Below are 21,672 nucleotides of genomic sequence, written 5' to 3'. Positions count from 1 at the left end.
AGACACACATTGAAAACTTGATGTTGGGGTGAGGGTGGGGGTAGCTACAGCCAGCCTCAGCAACTTTACACTGTTGCAGAATGTGTCTCGGTGGGGAAGGTGGTGGTGTTGTCATGTGATATACTCACATTCACTTCTCTGATAGTCCTGGGAAGTTTCAATTCAGTTCAGTAGCTCAGTCATTTTGTGACCCAATGGTCTGCAGCACACCAGGCTTCCCTGTCCATCACCAACTCCCGGAACTTGCTCAAACTCATGTCCATTGAGTCGGTGATGCCGACTCAACCATCTCATCCTCTGTTGTCCCCTTCTCCTCCTGTCTTCAGTCTTGCCCAGCATCAGGGTCTTTTCCAATTAGTCAGTTCTTCGCACCAGGTGGCCAAAGTACTGGAGCTTCAGCTTCAGCATCAGTCCTTCCAATGAATATTCAGGACTTATTTCCTTTAGGACTGACTGGTTTAAACTGGGAAGTTTAATTGTACACTATCCCAGAGGTGACAGGGACCAGCCTCACTGAAGAATAGCCGTTACAGAAAATGTAGGTCATAACACAGGATGCAACTTTTCCAGACTTTGAGACTGGTACCTATCAGCTTGTTCTTTGTTTTATGCTCACTGTACGTGTACCAGATTCTCAAGTGCTCCGCAGGCCATCCTGTACAGTGGAAAGTGACTGGCCAGCTGGATGAATGTGGCTTGAAGACAGGTTCTGATTGGCCAACACTTTAATATTCACACATACATATCCACTCAGGATTTCTGGGGTCTCTTAAAAGATCTAACACTCCTGCAAGACAACACTCAGCTGGAAGAACAGCTGCCGCCTTTTGATGGGGCATTTATTCTCTGGTTCACAGTAGGCTTTATCTGAGCCTTTCTGTTTTACACCTGGCTCACTTCACACATTTGTAACTTGCCTGATCTGGAAGGAATCTGACTTTACAAACTTCCCTATCCTCCAGAGTTCATATGCCTTTGTCGTTGTTTAGTCGCTCAGTCGTGTCCAACTCTTTGTGACCCCATGGACTGTAGCCTTCCGGACTCCTCTGTCCATGGGATTGTCCAGGCAAGAATACTGGAATGGGTTGCCATTCCCTTCTCCAGGGGATCTTCCTGACCCAGGGATCAAACCTATCTCCTGTTTGGCAGACGGATTCTTTACTACTGAGCCACCTGGGAAGCCCTTCATATGCCTAAGTTAGGCAAAATTCTCATAAAGACCCATTTGCATCAATGCAAAAGTGAATAACATACTGTGATCATTTCACAGTATACACAAATATTGAATCATTGTGCTGTACACCTGAAAGTAGTATAATGTTGTGTCAGTTACACTTCAGTTTTTAAAAATATGTAATAAAATGAAACACCACTCCCACAAACACATTCTCCACAAACACATACACCCACACAAAAGTGAATAGCTCTCCAAAGAGAAAGATGGCATACAGCCAATGGCATTGCCTTGTATACACAAAACCCTTTCCTCACAACTTAGCGAGCCACACTGAGCAGAGTTAGTCTACAGTTTGAGAAAAACCTGAATCACATGTCCTGGTGAACACAGTGGTCTCTATTGGAACAAATCTTCTAGGAAATTAAGCTGAAAGATGCCCAACTATAATTTCTGCCCATTGGTCTTTCTTCAGCCTTTAAAGTGTTAGTTGCTTAGTTGTGTCCAACTCTTTGCAACCCCATGCACTGTAGCCTGCCAGGCTCCTCCATCCATGGGATTTTCCAGGCAAGAATACTGGAGTGGATTGCCATTTCCTTCTCCAGGGGATCTTCCTGACCAGGGACTGAACCCAGGTCCCCCGCTTTGCAGGCAGACTTTTTAGCGTCTGAGCCACCAGGGAAGCCTTCAGCCTTGAGACACATGTAACCAACCTTACTCGTCTTACATATCCAGTCTTTCAAAAATTTAAAACGATTATCATCACCCCTGAATGCCTCTTCCCACCTCCAAATGCTTCTCTCCAGTGAGACCAATTCCTTGGACTTCTCTTCCTAAGACATAGTTGAGACTTCGTCATCATTCTGGTAATTCTTTAGCTTGGCCATGCCACCAAGTGTGCTGTTGAAAGTCTGCAAAGCACTAGGGGGTGGTCTGACTGCAAGGCAGACGGGACCCTCCAATGCAGACCCTCTATAACCTATCCTAATACCAGATGAGTTTACAAACTAGAAAACAATGGAGGATGCCAAAGCTGAGTCCCTTGGGGTAGAAGGCAAGCCAAGAGATAACTTTCCCTTTACATGGTGGCAGGGAAGACCCTCTCCTGAAGAAGACCTAGTATTTCTAATGGATGTGATCTAAAAACATTATTCTGCACATATGGACTTCTTCTCAACAGGCTGCAAACTGTGTAAGGATAACAACACAGTTCTGAAATATGCTTTGCCTCGAGAGGGTAGAGTCATTTAAAGGGCCTGTGGGGAGAGGAGCTGTGGTGGTGGATTTCCCATAGCACTGCTATGAAGTCAGTCTTGGCTTACTTACTATTAGAAGAGATGAATTGGCATAATAGTTTCAATTGGCTCAAGTGAGATTTGGGTTAGATGCAGTTTTGGTTTAACTATCCTTTATCTGAAATTATGAGACAGTGTACTGAATCACTCACTTAGAAATGTTCCTGGAACATGTTCATTTTTATTACTAATTTGTGCTTTCTGGCCATTCTTCAACATCTTTACTTCCACTACAACTTTTTACAGTGAGTCTGGCATGTAGCTGCCACTCAGTAAATGTGAGTAAACCAATACCAGAGACTTCAGACTGCTAAGACTCTGACACACGAGGTCATGGGGCCAGATATATTCACTCCCTCTGGGGGAACAGAATAGACAGCTTGGGCTATGAGAAAAATTGTTAGAATGGGTCGAACTTATGGTTGCAGGGGGAAGGCTGAGGGAAGGGTTAGGAAGTCTGGGATGGATAGGTACCCACTGCTATATTTAAAATGGATAACCAACAAGGACCTACTGTATGGCACAGGGAACTCTACTCCATGTTATGTGGCAGCCTAGAGGGGAGGCAAGTTTACAGGAGAATGGGTACCTGTATGTATATGGCTGAGTCCCTTTGCTGTCCACCTGAAACTATTACAGCATTGTTAACTGGCTATGCTCCAATGTAAAATAAAAAGTTTAATAAAACATTGAAAAAAATAGAGGAGTGCGTTACCAGATTTTTAAAACGTAGGAGCATGTCAGCAGTAGTTTCATCTCCAGGAAGACAAAGTAGATGTTCTCTTAAAACTGTCTCATATCTATAGAGAGGCTACCCTATTTATAGTCTTTTGGCACAAAATGCTCTACTGTCTATCTCACTTGAGATGGTTCCTATAGGACCAAGAGAGGGAAAAAGCAAAGCAAACCAGTAATCACGTGTGATGTCTCCAGTCCTAAGGAGCTTGGGACACACTTGTTAAGGCATCACGCCTGCTGGAGCTCCAGCAGGAAACCTACTCAAGGACGCGGCACAGGAAGCAAAGGCAATCAACCCAAGCAGTACCGAAGAGGACAGCACAGCAAAGACTTTTTTATTCTCCCAGACCTTCAGGCAACCTCACGAGCAGGAGGGCACACGTAGATGAGTATGAAACTAAGAAAAATACGAGGCTTAATACACATTGTATTTCTTCTGGTCTCTGGCAGGCCAGCAGCCTGAGGTCAGTCTGGCAGGAAGCTGAGAGGACAGCCTGGTCCAGACACTCACACGATCTTCACAGTGTTGAGCATGTCGGACAGGACATACGTGTCATCCCAGCCCTTTCCGGGCTTCCTCAGGGTCTGCTCCAAGGCCCGAGCCATTTCCAGGAGCTCTGGTGTAGCGAGTTTGCACTCAGAGTGCAGCTGACAGAACAGGATCTCGTTGACTTCACCCTCGATTCGCCGGACGTACAGGAGGGGGAACACAGCCTTGAGCCCGGCCAGCACTGAGTCCTTTAGCCCCAGGTCTCGGCACACAAGGTTGAGGATAAAGACACCTGCAGGGTGAGAAAGGAGAATGACCGTGGTTCAGGGAACACAGGAGACAAGGTTCTGCTCTGAGGAATACCACCATTCCTGATCCCGGGAGGCAGGTGGAGCAAGGGACACATCCATGGCAGCAGTGACTGTGCCGAGAACACACAGCATATGAAGGAAGAGAGTTAGGGGATGCGTGAACCATAAGGCTTCACGCTCATTTCTTGCTCTCTTGTGCTGCTAACAAATATGACCATTCTCTATGCCTCTGTTTCACAAAGGACAGTTTCAACTCTGTATGCAATCCAAATCAAAACACCTGGGAGGTGGTGAACATACGGATTAACAGCTCCAGCTTTTAAGTCATAAGGACCTGGGTTGGAGCCCTAAGTCTAATCGTGAGTCACTTTGACAAGTCTCTACTTCAGTTTCCTAATCTGAAAACAGGCGGCTCTGAAGATGAAAAAGCAGACTGCCCAGTCCAGGACATGTGGGGTTGCTAGCATCACATGCTGGCAGGGATGTGAACTGCTATTAATACAACTGCATTGTGACAATGTGTGATTGCATCTACAAACTGAATAAATGCATAATTTGTGATCCAACAATTACAACCCCACATCTATGCCCAACAGACCTGCACACACACTTCACCAAAAGGCATCTACCAGAATGTTAATGGCATTTCAGTTCAATTCAGTTCAGTCGCTCAGTCGTGTCCGACTCTTTGCGACCCCATGAATCGCAGCACACCAGGCCTCCCTGTCCATCACCAACTGCCGGAGTTCACTCAGACTCACATCCATCGAGTCAGTGATGCCATCCAGCCATCTCATCCTCTGTCGTCCCCTTCTCCTCCTGCCCCCAATCCCACATCTATGCCCAACAGACCTGCAAACACACTTTACCAAAAGGCATCTACCAGAATGTTAATGGCAGTACTTCCTATTAAATCCTCAAAAAAGAAAAAACCCCAATGCCAACAGCCAAAGGGATAAATTAATCGTGGTAGTCACCCAGCGATACACCAGAGCAATAAAAAGGAATGATGTCATCACAACACCATGAGTGAACCTCACAAACATCATGTTGAGTGGAATAAAAGCAAGAACATTCCATATGGACAAAACTAAGCTGTGCTGATAGAAGTGAGGGTGGTGGGCTTCCCTGGTGGCTCAGTGGATTAAGAATCTGCCTGCCAATGCAAGGGACATGGGTTTGATCCCTGGTCCGTGAAGATCCCACACGCTGTGGAGCAACTAAGCCCATGCGTCACAACTATTGAGCCTGTGCTCTAGAGCCCGTGCTCTACAACACGAGAAGCCACCAGATTGAGAAGCCCATGCATCACAAAAAAGAGCAGCCCCCATTCTCTGCAACTAGAGAAAGCCCAAGTGCAGCAACAAAGACCCAGCGCAGCCAAAAACAGATAAATAAAATTATTAAAAAAGAAGTGCAGCTGGTGGTTATCCTTGAGAGGAGGACAAGTTACTGAAAGGAGCTAAGAGGACTTGTAGGGGTGCTGGTAAATGGGTATGTTCAATATGGGAAAACCAATCAAGCTACACACTTACGTGCATTTTTCATTAAAAAGAAAATCTTCCTAAAGGGCCCGTCCCTTCTCCCTCGCCACCTTCTGTTCTTCATACCTTCAGGAGTCAAGATGCTTTTGACCTTCTGCAGGAAAAGCTGGGCCACAAATGCTGGGGGTGGACAGCTCATTCCCAGGGTTGGGTCCTTACTGTCCACATCGAACATTATGACGTCGTAGTGAGGCCGTGCTGGGAAAGAGAAGCAGACAAGTCTCTGTTTTTTGCTGGATAAAATAATACCATTCACATTCCTCCACATTTCCTCTGCGATCTGTGGTTGGCATAGGTGGCTAAGTCAACAGGAATGACATGGAGGATGTGGCGCCTAAGGGCACCAAAGTCACTGTCCAAAGCAGTTACGTCATCAGGGCTCTGCTGGGAGTGCCCACGTCTAAGACAGCATCATCATCTCATCTGCCTCTACATTTTAAAGCCCCTCCACAGACACACATTTCTGGGGTCCACTCCAGCAGGATCATTACTCAGAGTCCATCTATACCAGTGATTTTCAACCCTGGCAGGACACTAGAGCCAAATGGGAAAATTCTAAGTACTCAGAGAACCTGGGCTCCACTCCTGAACAACGGAGTTAAAAACTCCTGGGGTGGAGAAGAACAGATGGGACAGGAAGTGAGAAGCCTCTGGTACTTTTCTTAAGCTCCTCAGGTGATTTGAAATAGAGAGATGAGAACCACTAATTTAGACAAAGCAGCTGCCTCTGCCTGTAAGGGCTGACCCAGCACATGGTATCTTTAACTTAACTCTGGAGAAAAATGTTCTCAAATTAAAGTCAGCAAATCTTTTCTAGTTACTTAAACAATTACTGGCTCTAAGGAATTTGTTCAATGGGTGAGAAAGAACTGATGATGAATCTGATCCACTCCTTAATAGAATGTTAGTTTTTTCAAGGGGTAGGCCTACAATATGAACAACTGGTTTTTAGCAAACTGAGACAGTGCTAATGATTATTCAATAATCAATATATATTTACTTAGGACTACAGCATGCCCATCACTGTTCATAGCACAGATTTAATTTTGGTTTTTCAAGAGCAGAACACGTTGGCTCATCAAAGTTCAAGGACAACCATGGCCCCCACCTGTGGCACTGAGTCCTCCAACAACCTGAAAGGTTGTTGTTAGAGACAAAGGCCAGGGCTGTTCAGATCCGGTTTAGAGGTCCTAACAACAGCAGCACATCCTGGACTGAGTACCTACCACATGCCTGGCACTCTTTTAAGTGCTTTCACATGTATTAGCTATCCTGGGTCTGGGCCCCCACCTTGGCATCAGCCACAGAAAGCAAAGCTGGGAAACTCTGATAGAGTTCAGCTCACTTTGCAATTAAGGCAGCATTTGACTATCTTCTCTATACCTCAGAGAAGGCAGTGGCACCCTACTCCACCCTACTCTTGCCTGGAAATTCCCATGGATGGTGGAGCCTGGTAGGCTGCAGTCCACGGGGTCGCCAAGAGTTGGACACGACTGAGCGACCTCACTTTCACTTTTCACTTTCATGCATTGGAGAAGGAAATGGCAACCCACTCCAGTGTTCTTGCCTGGAGAATCCCAGGGACGGGGGAGCCTGGTGGGCTGCCGTCTCTGGGGTCGCATAGAGTCGGACACGACTGAAGGGACTTAGCAGCAGCAGCAGCACCAAAATACTTAACCCAGGCATCCCGTTTTGCCACACCCTTCCTAGAAAATGCTCTAACCCAGTGAGAACCAGAGCAACTATTACAGAAGAGCAGACTAGGAAGGGTAGGTGGCCTGGACTCCCCAGGTTCAGGCAGGACTGAACCAACCTAACTTCTCCTTAAGAGGCTCACACTCTGCAAAACATCAGTCACCAGGAGCCTATACATTAAGTTTCAGAAGCATCAGCAGAGCTTTTAGAACATATTAACATGCCTTTTGTCCAAGTCTGGGATACAAATTATTAGAGAAAAATGGAGCCTTAATCCCAGCAGCAGCAGGGCTATTAGAATTCCCATCAACACCTGCATCAGGGTTTAACCTCAGCACTGTTGACATTTGGATCAGATCATTCTTTATTATCAGCAGCCATCCTGTGCATTATAGGATGTTTAGCAGCATCCTTGGTGTCCACCCACTATTATGCCAGAAGCACCCCTACCTAATGGTAGGCTGTGCTTTTACAACCAAAAAATGCCTGCCGACATTGCCAAACACCCCTGGGTTAGAACCACTCATCTACATGAATGATGTTTTACTCCATTTCTGGCTTCACCTTGAGCTGAAAGATTTACAGAACACATCTCCCAACACACCCCCCCAACATTTCTTCCCCTTTACCTCACTCAGCTCCAGACACTGACTTTCTTGGGATGATGAGGTGGTGGCAAGGTCACAGGGTCAGAAGAGATTCAGAAGAGGAGCCCGCTGATTTTTTTAGCACAGTGAGGGCAGGAAACAGTCTGTTTTACTTGTTGCCACAGCCTAACCCCTAACAGCACTGAGATTATGATAGATACTCTATATTTACTGAATAAATATGTCAACAAATGAGGGAACAAATGAACAAGTGAAAGAATGGGATGATGCTCATATCTGTGATGAATTCTACAGGCCCTTGCAGACCTGACAACCTTGGATCAATCTTTCCTCAACACCCCTCCAAATTCTCCAACAGCAGTACCTTCTTCTTCTGCCAGGCGGGTTATAAAGTCCAGGCCATCTGCGATGTGGACCTTCATCCGGTCGCTCTGGGAAAAGCCGAACCACTGGGTAGCCACTTCCAACATAGAGGGGTCGATCTCCACAGCATGGATGCAGGACTTTGGGAAATGATCGTGGATAAAGAGAGGGAGGCTGCCCCCGCCCAGGCCTACCACCAACAGTGCCAGTGGGGTCTCTGTAATAAAGAATAAAAGCATTATGTTACCATCTGCTCACTGTAAAGTTCTGCACCAGCCTTAGAGAGGACAAAAGAGACAGTCGGATTGTTTGCTCTGGCCAGAAGATACAAGATTTAGAGACTTGGCCTCCCTTGTCTCTTTCTAGAAATTCAGGAGTCAATTTAATATATGTAAACTCAACCCTGGCCTCATGATCCTTCCTTTACTAGTTCCAGAAGAGCAATCAGTATGTTATTATTATGGTTCCTTAAACATTGCAAAGCCCTCAGCTGACTTTACAGCAATAATCCCCACCATCAGCATCATTAAACCCCTCTAGGAAACGGGAGGGACAATGGGCAACATCTTGTCCATGATCACAGGGCGTGTAGATGTGATGCCCTCTGCCCAGCTTCCAACTCAAAGGCCACAGCTGCCTTTAATCAGACACATCCAACACGTGAAGGAAGTCCACCCAAGTTCCAGAAGTCACAGGAAAACAAAGGCCCAAATCCTACACTCAAGTTCAGAGAAATAGGGGATGAAAGAAGATATGAAACAAGAAAGAATCACCAAAAAGAGAGAAACCCTGAGGATTAAATGTAACAACTGAGAATCCAGTGACATACATCAGCACCAAGATAGACCACAAGTATAGGGTATTTCAACAGGACATACTCAGAGACTTCAAGGGAGAGACAGCTACAAGAGTGGACAGAAATAAATATTTTTGCTCCTGTGGTTAGATCCTAACCTATTATCAGCGATAAGGCTATGACTGTACTACCTACACTATGGATTTTTTTAAAAGCAGAAATTTAAGAAAGAATTACATCTGGCACTCAAAGAATACATCACTGAAAAGCCAGAAATTTTCCTAAAGTACACAGGTATTTCTCTGGAGATGTGATTTTTAAATGTTCCACCTGGTTACAGGGTATATGGATATGCAAAAATTCATCAAGCTGAACAACTTAAGATCCGTTCACTTTATAGATTTCACTGAAGACATTTCATACATTAATTTTTAAAACTGTAGTTAATTTTACACTAATTTTTAAATAAATGAATAGAAGAAAAAATTTAGATATCAGCACATATGTCTGTTTCAAGATTACAATTTGAATTTGTGGGAAAAGTTACTTGGATGTTCATAAATGATGCAGAAGACAGTTGGGAATAAGAAACACATGAATATATGCACATCTGTTGATCTGTAATCATGGTTCTTAAGCTGCAAGGCAGCCAACTCTGATGACATCTGTAATCTTACACATTTCCTACTGTGGAAGGCTGTGGCGACTTCCTCACCTAGAAGCAGCTCTGGGTTTTTCAGCAGCGCAAGGCCGGCGATCATGGCTTTGTGGTGTTCGCAGCACAGGTAACTCTTATCAATGGACTGCCCCTGAGCTGCAGGGAGGTCCTCTGGGGTATCAGCAGGCCGATGCTTCTTCCTGTCCTTTTTCCGTTTCTTCTGGGCTAGATCAGAGACAGAGACGAATGAGCTTGTGTGAGGTATGCCACTCCTTGGAAAGTAAGGCACGCGAGCAGCAGTGTGCTGCAGCTGGCTGGCTGAGACTCGGGAACCAGTGGTGAAATATGCAGGCATTCTGTGAACAGGCTGACATGCTGGTAGCTTGAAATCTGTCCGTGGTGGCCATTTTTATGCACAGAAATTAGCGAACAGTACAATTTGTGGCTTTTTTTCCCCAAAGAGTTGGTGGTCCAACATTTAACACATGCCAGGGTGTCAGAAAAGGGAAGTGGCAAAGAAAACACCCAAAAACTGAGAACACTGGGATACTTGAGTGAGGGGAGCTAATACTTCTTTAGGGAACATAAAGCTGCTCACAGGAGAGGAGTTTATTCATGAGTTTTTTTAAGCAGAAAAGAACTTAAAGTTACTAATTACTGCCTCTGTGCCAATTATTGCACCAGGACTCTTACTCCTGTAGCTTTTATAACCCTCTTATTCCAATTCTCAGCAGATAGAAAATCTGGCAGTGCAGCTAGGATTTGAATATGGGACCGCCTGTCTCCAACACCTACCATCTTTCAACTGCATCGCACAGATGGTAATGCACACCACCCCAGTGGACAAGGACACTACAAATGTTCACAGAAGGGGGAAAATCCTACAAAAGGTCCCTTTACATTTCCTCTCCCTACTCTCTCAACTGAACCAGGACAGAGTGAACAGCTGGTTTTGCTGTTTTCCTAGGGACCAGCTGCACTCCACAGCAGCGCAGCGATGTGTGAGGGGCAGCCTGATTTAACATAACAATCAGAAAAGTTAAATCACTTTTTAACACATTCTCCTTCTTCTCACCAATACCCCCCGTAGGAAAATCACTCCCATGAGAATTAAGTGACTAGGATCTTGACAACAATGGGGGGGGAAAAAAACTTGAAACCCAAATTGGAGGGGAATATCTTCTTTGAAGCAATTTTACTCATTTTTTTGGTGAGATGAAGCTGAACCAACCTGCACCTCAAGTGACCCAACGACAGCTCAGGAACCCAGCAAACACAGGTGCACTTGACCAGGGGACACCCCTCAAGAGAAAACCGTCCTGCAGAGAGTCACCTGACCCTGAGCTCTGGGCAAACCCAGGACCTCATGAGGTTCTGAACTCTCTCTTTTCACTCTCCTTCCAGATGGCCTTGCCAACACGACAGCATGGTCATCAGGCAAAGGAAACTTCCAAGAATCAGAAAAGCCAATTTCAAATTCCAAGCCTGAGTCTCTGGGCCTCAAAAGGGAAGTTATACTGGAGAGGTGGAAGGGAGGAACGTTCACCTCTACTCTATACATCTGATTTGTGAGCTGATTACAATAAGCAAGTATTGCTTTTGAAGTACAAATATATACACCGGGGAAAACAGCAGGTGAAACAAACGATTGCTTTCCCCCTTAGGGGGTGTTTCTGAGCAGCACCTGGGAGATCACTTAAAAGGGATCCTAGAGAACATGGTCTGGATCTACCCTGTCCAAGCCTGTAACCCTGGCTACCTGTGTCTATTTACATTTAAATATAAGTTCATTGGAAATAAATAAGATTAAAGATGTAGCTCTTTAATAGTCATACCAGCCATGTTCCTAATGCTCAGCATCCACACTGGACAGCTCACTGGGTATTAAATATTTCCTTCACTGCAGAAAGTTCTACTGGACAGCACTGGACTAGGTGACGTCCAGGGCACCCACCAACTCTACAATCCTCTAAACCAGGTGCTAGGAGGTGGCTGTAAGGAGGAGAGCAGGCCTACTGAATTAATATACAGACGCATATTGAGCAACTTATAAAATAGGTGGTCTCTGAACTCCAGGCATTAAGGCGATGATCACATTTATTTGGTAAACTACCACACCGCACTCCTTATCATTTTAGAACTAGGCTTTGCTCAAGAGGAGAATATCGACCCCTTTCTGTTCATCACCACTCACACTCTAACAGCCCAGAAGATAAGAGGATGACCCACGGAGCCATGTGCCTGTGGTCTGTCCTACAACTCCGCCAAGCTCGCAAGTCTTTCTGGCCACCCCACGTTGTCCATATCGCATCCTCAGGGACACCGCCACCACGTCCATGACGCCTCACCTCTGTGAGACACATCCTGCAGCAGCCTGGCTTCTGACTGCACCACGTTCCTGTTGCTGAGGAAGATGAGCCGCCGGAAGTAGCGCTTGTCATCTCCCTGCACGTCCTCGATGACGTAGTCGCCGCTCAAGGGGCTGCAGGCTTGGTGCTGAACGATCCGGACCCCAATGTCCCCACCCACAGACAGGAAGGGCACCTGAAGGAACAGCAGAGCTGTCGTCGAAAGGCCAGCTCCATTGAGAAAGATGAGAAAGTCTAATCCCTTGCCTTTGTGTCTCTGTGAGGAATCCCCACACCGAGGTCCTGTGTAGCAATGACTCCAAAGATTCGCCACTCCGTCAAAGTACTTTTCTGGGGCATTTGACTAGATCTCAAAAAGCTTAATCCATCTTTTTGAAAACCAACTGAATAAAGATTCCCCAAACCATTAGTGAAATGCAGTTGGTTCTCCACAAGAAAAACAGGAGTTTCTCAGGAGTAATTTCTAAAAGGACTTTAAACAGTCCAAGACAATGAAAGTGAGAAGCAACCCTGAAGAAGGACCAGAACCATGAGAGAAGGAATGTGAGCTGGGATAAAGGTGCCAAAATCCACGGGCAAAGCAACCTTTCCAAATCTGGAGAAATTTCTCCCTTCCCCCAGTGATTCTCATCTTTTTCCTGCATTTTACTAAACAGGAAAAAAAGAAAATGAGGAAAAAAATACATTCCCCCCTCAACTTTTCCATTCCTTTCCCAATCTTCACACTTAATTCTTTTTAAAGACTTACAGGAATATTTAATCATCATGAGGGACTCCAAACTTTGAGAGAAAATTCACAAAAGAACCTTCCCACAAGCTCTGGGTCTCTCTAATGACACTAACCCCAGTCTTCAGAAAGCATCACAGACTTACTAATCTGTAAGCACAAAGTCAGCCTTGTGGGCAGAACCACAGGATGAGAACCCAGGAGACTGGCTTCTCTTCTTTCCAGGTCTGTTACTATAGCACCAAGACTCCAGGTAGGTTGTCTTTCCCATCTATCAAGAAGGACAAACTTTTTCTATAAAGTCCTTGCAGTAAAGTCAATTACCCTGTCTTATGACCAGGATAGCACAAGACAGACAGTGTCAACTGATAATACCATATCACCATTTTGGCAAAAACCTTCAGTTCCCTTCCTAGAGAAACATCAAACCCACGGAGTTAATATTCTGAAAATTAAGGTGAGCTCTTTTGGCCCTTTCCCATTCTACCTCACACAATGACGGTTCTAAGGAGGAAAATGGCCAAGGAAATCCTGTGCAAAGTGCATTAGGAGAAGAACTGTCTGAGTAATCCACAGTGTGAGGAGCTGGAGGTAGAGACTTCCTTCGTGCTGTCCGAGAGGCCCTGCAGACAGATGCTACTATGGGTCTCAATAAAGGCAATCACTCACCTTCCACTCACTGCCTGGGACATAATTTCTACCCACTTAGCTCTTAGCTGCCGATATGCCCTCTGGGAACAGTCTAGGGTCACAGACCCTAGTCCTAGCTTCTTCCAAGACAACCTCTGCCTTCCTGACTCTTAATACGACTTCTCCAGAGACCCTGAAAGCTGCTCCCCAAGCCTTCTTACCTGCAGCTGGGCGGGCATCCCGGCCGGGGCCAGCTCCATGACTCTGGCTGACAGCTCGGCCTGGATGCTGTCCATGCCTTCATACTGCTGACCTCGGTGAAGGGCCACTGTGATCAGCCTCCTGAAGCCTGCACTGGCTGCCAGCTGCTTCCGGCCCTCCTCCATGCCAAACAGCCACTCTGTCTCCCGACCCTGGGGGACTGGAAAGAGGCATTTCTTGACAGGGAGTCCTGGGTTCAAGCCCACAATCAACATGCCCCACGTGGCAGAGAGCCAGGCCATCCCTTCCAACTGTGACCTACTGAGGGGCTATCAATTCCCCAGTGCACAAGGCCCACTGCCAGCAGACCTATGGCAGGACCCATGGGAAAAAAGTGTGGGTGTGTAAGCGGAGGGAGGCAAGTACCAAGTGTAAGTAAAATAGTAATAATGCTAACATTTCTTACATGCCAGGCATGATTCCAAACAGTTTACAAACAGAAACTAATCAAATCTTCACAAAAGCCCAAGATGCAGGAAGCATTATTACTATTTCCATTTTATAAACGAGAAAATTAAGACGCAGAAGTTACTGTATTTGCCCAAGTTCACGCAGCTAGTAACTGGCTAAGCTAGGACTCAAACCCAGGCAGTCCAGCCCCAGAATCCATGCTCACATCCACTACACTATTTGTTCCCACAGGTGGACAGTCAGGATAAGGGAATACTTGGAAAAATGGATTCCATGTTGGGAAACCAATTATCAGCATGACGTATCAACACTTCACATTTGTCTAGAATATTCTACTTTTGAAAGCATTTCCTCTTACTATCTCTGTTGATCATTACTAAAGTGAACCTGGTATCATTTACCCCTTTCAATAAAAACACTAACATTTGTAAAACCTATCACGTGCCAGGCACTATTCTAAGACCTTTTATGCTTTTCACAACTACAGAAGACAGTTATGACCTCACTTTATAGAGGAGAAAACTGAGGCACAGAAAGAACACTAACTCATCCAGTAGCATCCCAAAGGGACTGAGCCAGGAATGGAAACCAGCCTGGTCCCAGAGCTGCCTTTTTCAGCAGCTACTCTGTCCTATTTGCAAAAACTCAGCAGAGAAACACAGAGACTTCTCCAGGTCATGCTGCTCACAGGCTACAAGGTTCCTTGCTTCTATTACTCTGTTACAAAGTAACATCTCTACAACAGCTTGACCTGCCTAAATTTATCTGTATTACTTCTCCCTACTCCAGGCCAACCCCATTCTCACACTTCATCAGGCCTTTGCCATGGAAGATGGGAAGACATAAACTTCAGATTCAAGCAGGCAGCTCCCGCTTCCTTATGCCGTGGCCAGTCTAACCTCTCAAAGTACAGCCCCCTTGCAAGATCAAGCCAGCCAAGGCATACCCATCCACCAAATCCCCAGATCCAGCCCCGGTAAGCCAGCCCCCTTCAGGAAAGAGAGGGAGCAATCCCAACTCACTGATGAAAATGGCAAAATGATTGTCCCGCGATGGTTTCACAGTGGGGCTGTCCACCACGTGGAGGGTGTAGCGTGGCTCCCCCGTGTCCCCATTGCACAAGTCCAGGGACACACTCCCCAGCCCGGCCTTGCGGTACAGCTGGCTGCACAGCCAGGCATATTGCTGCCGCTCCCGCACCGCCTCGGCCAGCTGCTCAGCACTCTCCAGCCGCACAGGCTTGCCCTGCTCCTGAGCACACAGCTCAAAGATCTGAAGGGCAGAGCCAGTGACCGGCCTGAACTTGGTCATGATGAAGGCAAAGACAGGCAGGGAGAACCGAGGCTCTGCTTCCAACAGCTGGTCCTGGCTGCTGGCCACCTGGTGCACCCTCACCATCCACCCCTCCCGAGAGAAGTGACCCACTGCTTTCTTCAGGACGTGAGCCTGAGCCAGGGAGATGCAGAGGTAGCGACCGCCCACCTGCAGGACACGGCCAACCTCAGCCAGCATCCTGTCCACCTGCTGCAGGGTCTTCTCCTCCTCATCTGTCAGGACAGCGTCCAGGGTGCCCTTGTCCAACACCACCTGGAACGAGGCGTCGGGGAACTCCATCTGTGTCATGTCCATCTTCAAGAAGCTCATCCTGGGCCGTCGGCTGGCATTGCGCTCCTTCATTTGCTTGATGACGACCTCGCTAATGTCAATATTCACTATATCCTGATAGCCCACATCATACAGCTGCTCACTTAGCTCTGAGTTACCACACCCAACCACTAGCACCTAGGGAGAAAAAAAAAAAACAAAAAAAAACAAGATGGAGGTGATCAAGGCAAAGGAATGAGAACACCATTACAGAGTTGATTCTAGGCTCTATCGGAATTCACTAGTAACAAATCAGATTTAGCCATAACAATGCAAGTTACACAGAAGCCGACTAACCAGGGTTGTTCTTTTCTCTGAATCAAACATTTACTACTCAAGAATTGATAGAAAGTCACAGAATCCAAATTCAGTAGTTACAACTGAAATCTCCTATTTGTTTTACAGGTGAAAATGTAACTTACAAAACAGAAAGAGACTCACAGACTTAGAGAAGGTACTTATGGTTGCAAAGAGGAAGGATAGGGGCAAGGAATAATTTGAGAGTTTGCAATGAACATGTATACACTGCTATATTTAAAATGGATAACCAACAAGAAACTACTGTATAGCACATGGAACTCTTCTCAATGTTGTGTGGCAGCCTGGATGACAGGGGAGTTTGGAAAATGGATAATGTATATGTATGGCTGAGTCCTCTTTGCTATTTACCTGAAACTACTGCAAAACTGTTACTCGCCTAGGTGGCAAGAATACACAGAAGAACTATACAAAAAAGATCTTCATGACTCAGATAACTACGATAGTGTGATCACTCACCTAGAGCCAGACATCCTGGAATGTGAAGTCAAGTAGGCCTTAGGAAGCATCACTATGAACAAAGCTAGTGGAGGTGATGGAATTTCAGCTGAGCTATTTCAAATCCTAAAGGATGATGCTGTGAAAGTGCTGCACTCAATATGCCAGCAAATTTGGAAAACTAAGTAGTGGCCACAGGACTGGAAAAAGTCAGTTTTCATTCCAATCCCAAAGAAGGGCAATGCCAAAGAATGTTCAGACTACCACACAATTGCACTCATCTCACACGCTAGTAAAGTAATGCTCAAAATCCTCCAAGCCAAGCTTCAACAGCACATGAACCGTGAACTTCCAGATGATCAAGCTGGATTTAGAAAAAACAGAGGAACCAGATATCCATTGGATCATAGAAAAAATCAAGAGCATTCCAGAAAACATCTACTTGGGTCTTATTGACTACACCAAAGCCTTTGACAGTGTAGATCACAACAAACTATGGAAAATTCTTTAAGAGATTGGAATACTAGATCATCTTACCTACCTCGTGAGAAATCTGTATGCAGGTCAAGAAGCAACAGTTAGAACCAACATGGAACAACAGACTGGTTCCAAATTGGGAAAGGAGTACGTCAAAGTTGTATATTATCACCCTGCTTATTTAACTTCTATGCAGAGTACATCATGAGAAATGCTGAGCTGAATGAAGTACAAGCTGGAATCAAGATTGCCAGGAGAAATATCAATAACCTCAGATATGCAGATAACACCACCCTTATGGCAGAAAGTGAAGAGGAACTGAAGAGCCTCTTGATACAAGTGAAAGAAGAGAGTGAAAAAGTTTGCTTAAAACTCAACATTCAGAAAACCAAGATCATGGCATCCAGTCCCATCACTTCATGGTAAATAGATGGGGAAACAATGGAGAGAGTGACAGACTTTATTCTGGGCTCCAAAATCACTGCAGATGGTGACCGCAGCCATGAAATTAAAAGACGCTTGCTCCTTGGAAAAAAAGCTATGACCAACCTAGACAGCACATTAAAAAGCAGAGACATTACTTTACCAACAAAGGTCTGTCTAGTCAAAGCTCTAGAGAAGGCCACGGCACCCCACTCCAGTACTCTTGCCTGGAAAATCCCATGGATGGAGGAGCCTGGTGGGCTGCAGTCCATGGGGTTGCTAAGAGTCAGACACAACTGAGCGACTTCACTTTCACTTTTCAATTTCACACACTGGAGAAGGAAATGGCAGCCCACTCCAGTGTTCTTGCCTGGAGAATCCCAGGGACTGGGGGGAGCCTGGTGGGCTGCCGTGTCTATGGGGTCGCTAAGAGTCGGACACGACTGAAGCGACTTGGCAGCAGCAGCGGTCAAAGCTATGGTTTTTCCAGTTAATCATGTATGGATGTGATAGTTGGACTATAAAGAAAGCTGAGCGCCAAAGAATTGATGCTTTTGAACTGTGGTGTTGGAGAAGACTCTTGAGAGTCCCTTGGACTGCAAGGAGATCAAACCAGTCAATCCTAAAGGAAATCAAGTCCTGAATATTCATTGGAAGGATTGATGCTGAAGCTGAAACTCCAATACTTTGGCCACCTGATGTGAAGAAATGACTCATTGGAAGTGAAGAAATGACTCATTGGAAAAGACCCTGATGCTGGGAAACACTGAAGGCAGGAGAAGGGGACAACAGAGGATGAAATGGTTGGATGGCATCACCGACTTGATGAACATGAATTTGAACAAGCTCTGAGAATTGGTGATGAACAGGGAAGCCTGGCATGCTGCAGTCCTAGGGGTTGCAAAAAGTTGGATACAACTGAGTGACTGAACTGAATTGAACTGAACCCCAATACAAAAAGTTAAAAAAAAAAAAAAACTGGGTCTGGCATAATCCTATTCCACTCATGCCTTGGGTTCCAGCTCATGATATTCTGCTATTTCCTGAAGCGAAACTTAAAACACAAATTGTTGCCTCCGTCTCTACTGAACAATCTCCCATTGATCCTTCAAAATTCTGCCCCATCTCTGGAAAAGCATGGTACTGTGACAATTGCATAAGCGTTTAAGCTAGGTAGGCCTAAGTCTAAATCCCCACATGAGCATTTACTACATTTATGATCTTGGGCAAGAAACTGCCTCTCAGAGCCTCAGTTTCTGCATCTGTAGAATTCTTGTACTATCCACTCACATTGAAATGTATTCTGAGAACTCAATGACTGCACACACACACACACACACACACACACACACACACGCACGCAGCCCCCAGCATAAAGTCTGGCTCTTAAGACTTTCTTCCTTGAATGTTCGTTTTCTACCCTCTTCCTTCCCTACTTCCAGTACAACCCCATTTCTGTCCAACCTATTACTGTACTTATCACTTCTGGAATGTGCCCAGGGTTTATATATCAACGCATTTGCCGCTAAAGGGATGAGCACAGCGCCTTAAAGTGTGGGCTCACAACAACTGTTTGATAACAGATTAATTTATCAGTAAAGCCACGGATTCTACCAGTTCTCACAAGAACTATTTGGTAACAGATTAATTTATCAGTAAAGCCACGGATTCTACCAGTTCCCCGGGCATTCACAGTGACAGAAAAGCACACTTTCTTCACTAGGAGGAGCTTCCTAGGTTCCACTACTTAGTAAGTCATTCTTCCTGTGAGGTTACTAATTCAAGAATGATCTGGGGGTGGAAGCTGTTATCTGAAAACCGTAGAAGGATATTTTGTAATTACCTTTTAGCCGAAATGTTGCATGAACTCCTGAAAATACCGGCCCAGTTAGGGCCCCCACGCCGGTCACGGTCTACCAAATGCAGGATTTCTGTTTTCAGTTCCTACTTTCCAGAGTACACACCGGGCTGCCAGGCCGCGCTTACCTTTTCCCTGGGCTTGATGTATTTGTGCAGCACCCCGCACAGTTCCAGGTAGGTTCCATACCACTCGAAAGCTTTCTTTCCTCGCTGCTGGAAGAACTTCTCCCAATAGTCAACGGAGCCAAACTCCTTCGAGCTTTTAGGTAAGAGATTCATATTCCCACTACCCGAGCTGCGTCTTCAAGATTCCTGCTCCCTGTGTGGTACCATCAGAGGGGCTTTCCCACACGTTGGCTCTGGGACACCGCTGCGGGAATTCTTTCCACGGACAAACAGCCTCATTTATTTGTTTCCAACTCCAAATCCAAAGCGATGATCCTTACACGCTCACCGCACCCGCGAGACACTGACCCTAAGAAACGTTCATCCCTTGATCCACGCCCAGTGCCCCGACCCACGTGGGGAGCCCCTCACACTTTTTCAGAGTTCGGTTTCAGAACCGGCTATCATATCCGGGTACGAGGCTTCGCGATTGGTCGGTTGCCCAGACCATCCAAGCAGCTCATTGGTCAGTGATTTTCGTTCCTGACACCTAAGTGGCTACAACGACCTCGCCTCACACCCGCGACTCCGTCGCTGGCTCCTCGCGTTTATTTACGTGAGCCGGAACGGGGCGGGGCCGCGGGCCGGAGGCGGGGCGGAAGCCGGGCTGTCCCAGTGAGCTCGCCACGGGGGCAGCCTTCTCAGCTCTGGGCGCTCCAGCCTTGGGAGAGACCTCCGCCCAAGCTCGGTGCTCCTGACCTCGGTGTTTCGTCTCTGAATTCTCTTTCTAATCAACAGCCATCCAAGGGCTGAGCGCCGCTGTCAGGTTCACACTGGAGGAGGGGACCTCCGAAAGGAAAAACCTGTAGATTAGAAGGAAGGGGCCTGTGCCGATTCACCAGGTCTATTTCCCAAGAATTTGCATTTCTAACCAGTTCCCTGGTGTTACCAATGATGTGATACCCAGGGACCACACTTTGAGAACTGCTGTTAAGAGATAAGGTAAAATGGATGTTTCCAACTCCACAATTTTAAGAGACTATCTAAAAGCCCTCTACGAGAACCTGAAAAAACATGTATTTTCATGTACCACTTGCTGAGTGCACATTATTTCCTCTCTACTTAAGGTGAACTGGAAGGAGGCTTGTCTTAGGTAAGCCTCAGAGGCTTCAGCTACGGCAGCATGCAGGGTTCCTAAGGGGTGTGACATCTGTTCTTTCAAAGAGCGCTTATTGAGAGCAGAGGACACTGTGCTTGAATTGTTCCCCAATACCAAAGTGACAAAACAACATAGCCTCTGCCTTCTCCCCTCAAGTATTGATTCAACATTTTAAGGGTGTAAATATGCGTCCATCACTGTGGTGAAAGCTAAGGATGCAGTAGTAAGGAAGACAACAGTATGGAAGAACACATCAAACAGTTATAAAAAAGAATCTGTAATGAGGATCTGAGAATAAGTGCTGTGAAGGAGAAGTATAAGCGTCCACGAAAGTAGATCTCTTTCGAAATGTCTTAATTGAGGGGGTGACTAGAGAAGGCTTTCCTAAGGAAGAGACAAAAAGATTTTAAAAGATTTTGTAATCTTGCTGCTGCTAAGTCACTTCAGTCATGTCCGACTCTGTGCAACCCCATAGACGGCAGCCCACCAGGCTCCCCCTTCCCTGGGATTCTCCAGGCAGGAACACTGGAGTGGGTTGCCATTTCCTTCTCCAATGCATGAAAGTGGAAAGTGAAAGTGAAGTCGCTCTGTCCTGCCCTACTCTTAGGCTGCATGGACTGCAGCCTACCAGGTTCCTCCGTCCATGGGATTTTCCAGGCAAGAGTACTGGAGTAGGGTGCCATTGCCTTCTCCTTTTGTAATCTTACTGCTTTGGTAAATATTGCACACCTAAACTTGTTCCTGTAGTATCAGGATGACATAGGAAAGAACCAAGAAGTATTCTCAACCTCTGGAAGTCTTTTCAGGAACCTTTAGCTGCTGCTTTTCCCTCTGTCTCTATTGTCATTTCTTATAAGGAAATGATACTGGAAATGGTCATAAGTGATTTCGATCACAGCCCAAGCTCCAGCCCCTTATTTAATGCCCTAAAAATACAATTAATTTTTGCACTGTGTCTAAGACCAAGAGGGGAAGTAACTCACCTGTCACCATCTGTGTGCTTGCTCCCTTCTTTAAGCTTAGGAAAGCAGTAACAACCAAAGCACTTTAAACTAAAAAACATGTAGGGAAGTTTCCTAAAAGTGTTTGAATGACTAATGCAGAAATACTTTAGATATAACACTAGACTCTCTTTTTAAAATACCCATAAGTAAAACATTTCTTTCAAGTTTTGCCAA

The 21,672-nt window shown here is 45.9% G+C and overlaps 1 protein-coding gene across 2 annotated transcripts; it reads right to left on the bottom strand.

The window, feature by feature from the left end:
* Positions 1-3,511: 3,511 nt before the first annotated feature.
* Positions 3,512-19,842, bottom strand: EEF1AKNMT (eEF1A lysine and N-terminal methyltransferase). Of its 2 annotated transcripts, none has more exons than XM_027564814.1 (8): positions 19,357-19,807; positions 15,093-15,852; positions 13,620-13,819; positions 12,021-12,216; positions 9,730-9,897; positions 8,220-8,435; positions 5,619-5,750; positions 3,512-3,989 (listed from the first exon to the last, which is right to left on the bottom strand). In XM_027564814.1, exons 1-8 carry the CDS (start codon positions 19,507-19,509, stop codon positions 3,715-3,717), a joined length of 2,100 nt encoding a protein of 699 aa, XP_027420615.1. In that variant the 5' UTR covers positions 19,510-19,807; the 3' UTR covers positions 3,512-3,714. The 2 variants fall into 2 exon arrangements, with proteins under 2 accessions (XP_027420615.1, XP_027420616.1); XM_027564815.1 differs by having other exon boundaries at positions 3,526-3,989; positions 19,214-19,842.
* Between the last annotated feature and the right edge of the window lie 1,830 nt (positions 19,843-21,672).

This window comes from Bos indicus x Bos taurus, chromosome 16 (genome assembly GCF_003369695.1).
Source record: "Bos indicus x Bos taurus breed Angus x Brahman F1 hybrid chromosome 16, Bos_hybrid_MaternalHap_v2.0, whole genome shotgun sequence".
NCBI lineage: Eukaryota > Metazoa > Chordata > Mammalia > Artiodactyla > Bovidae > Bos > Bos indicus x Bos taurus.
Note: the sequence above shows the minus strand (reverse complement) of the source record. Positions and strands in the feature narration are given on the sequence as shown.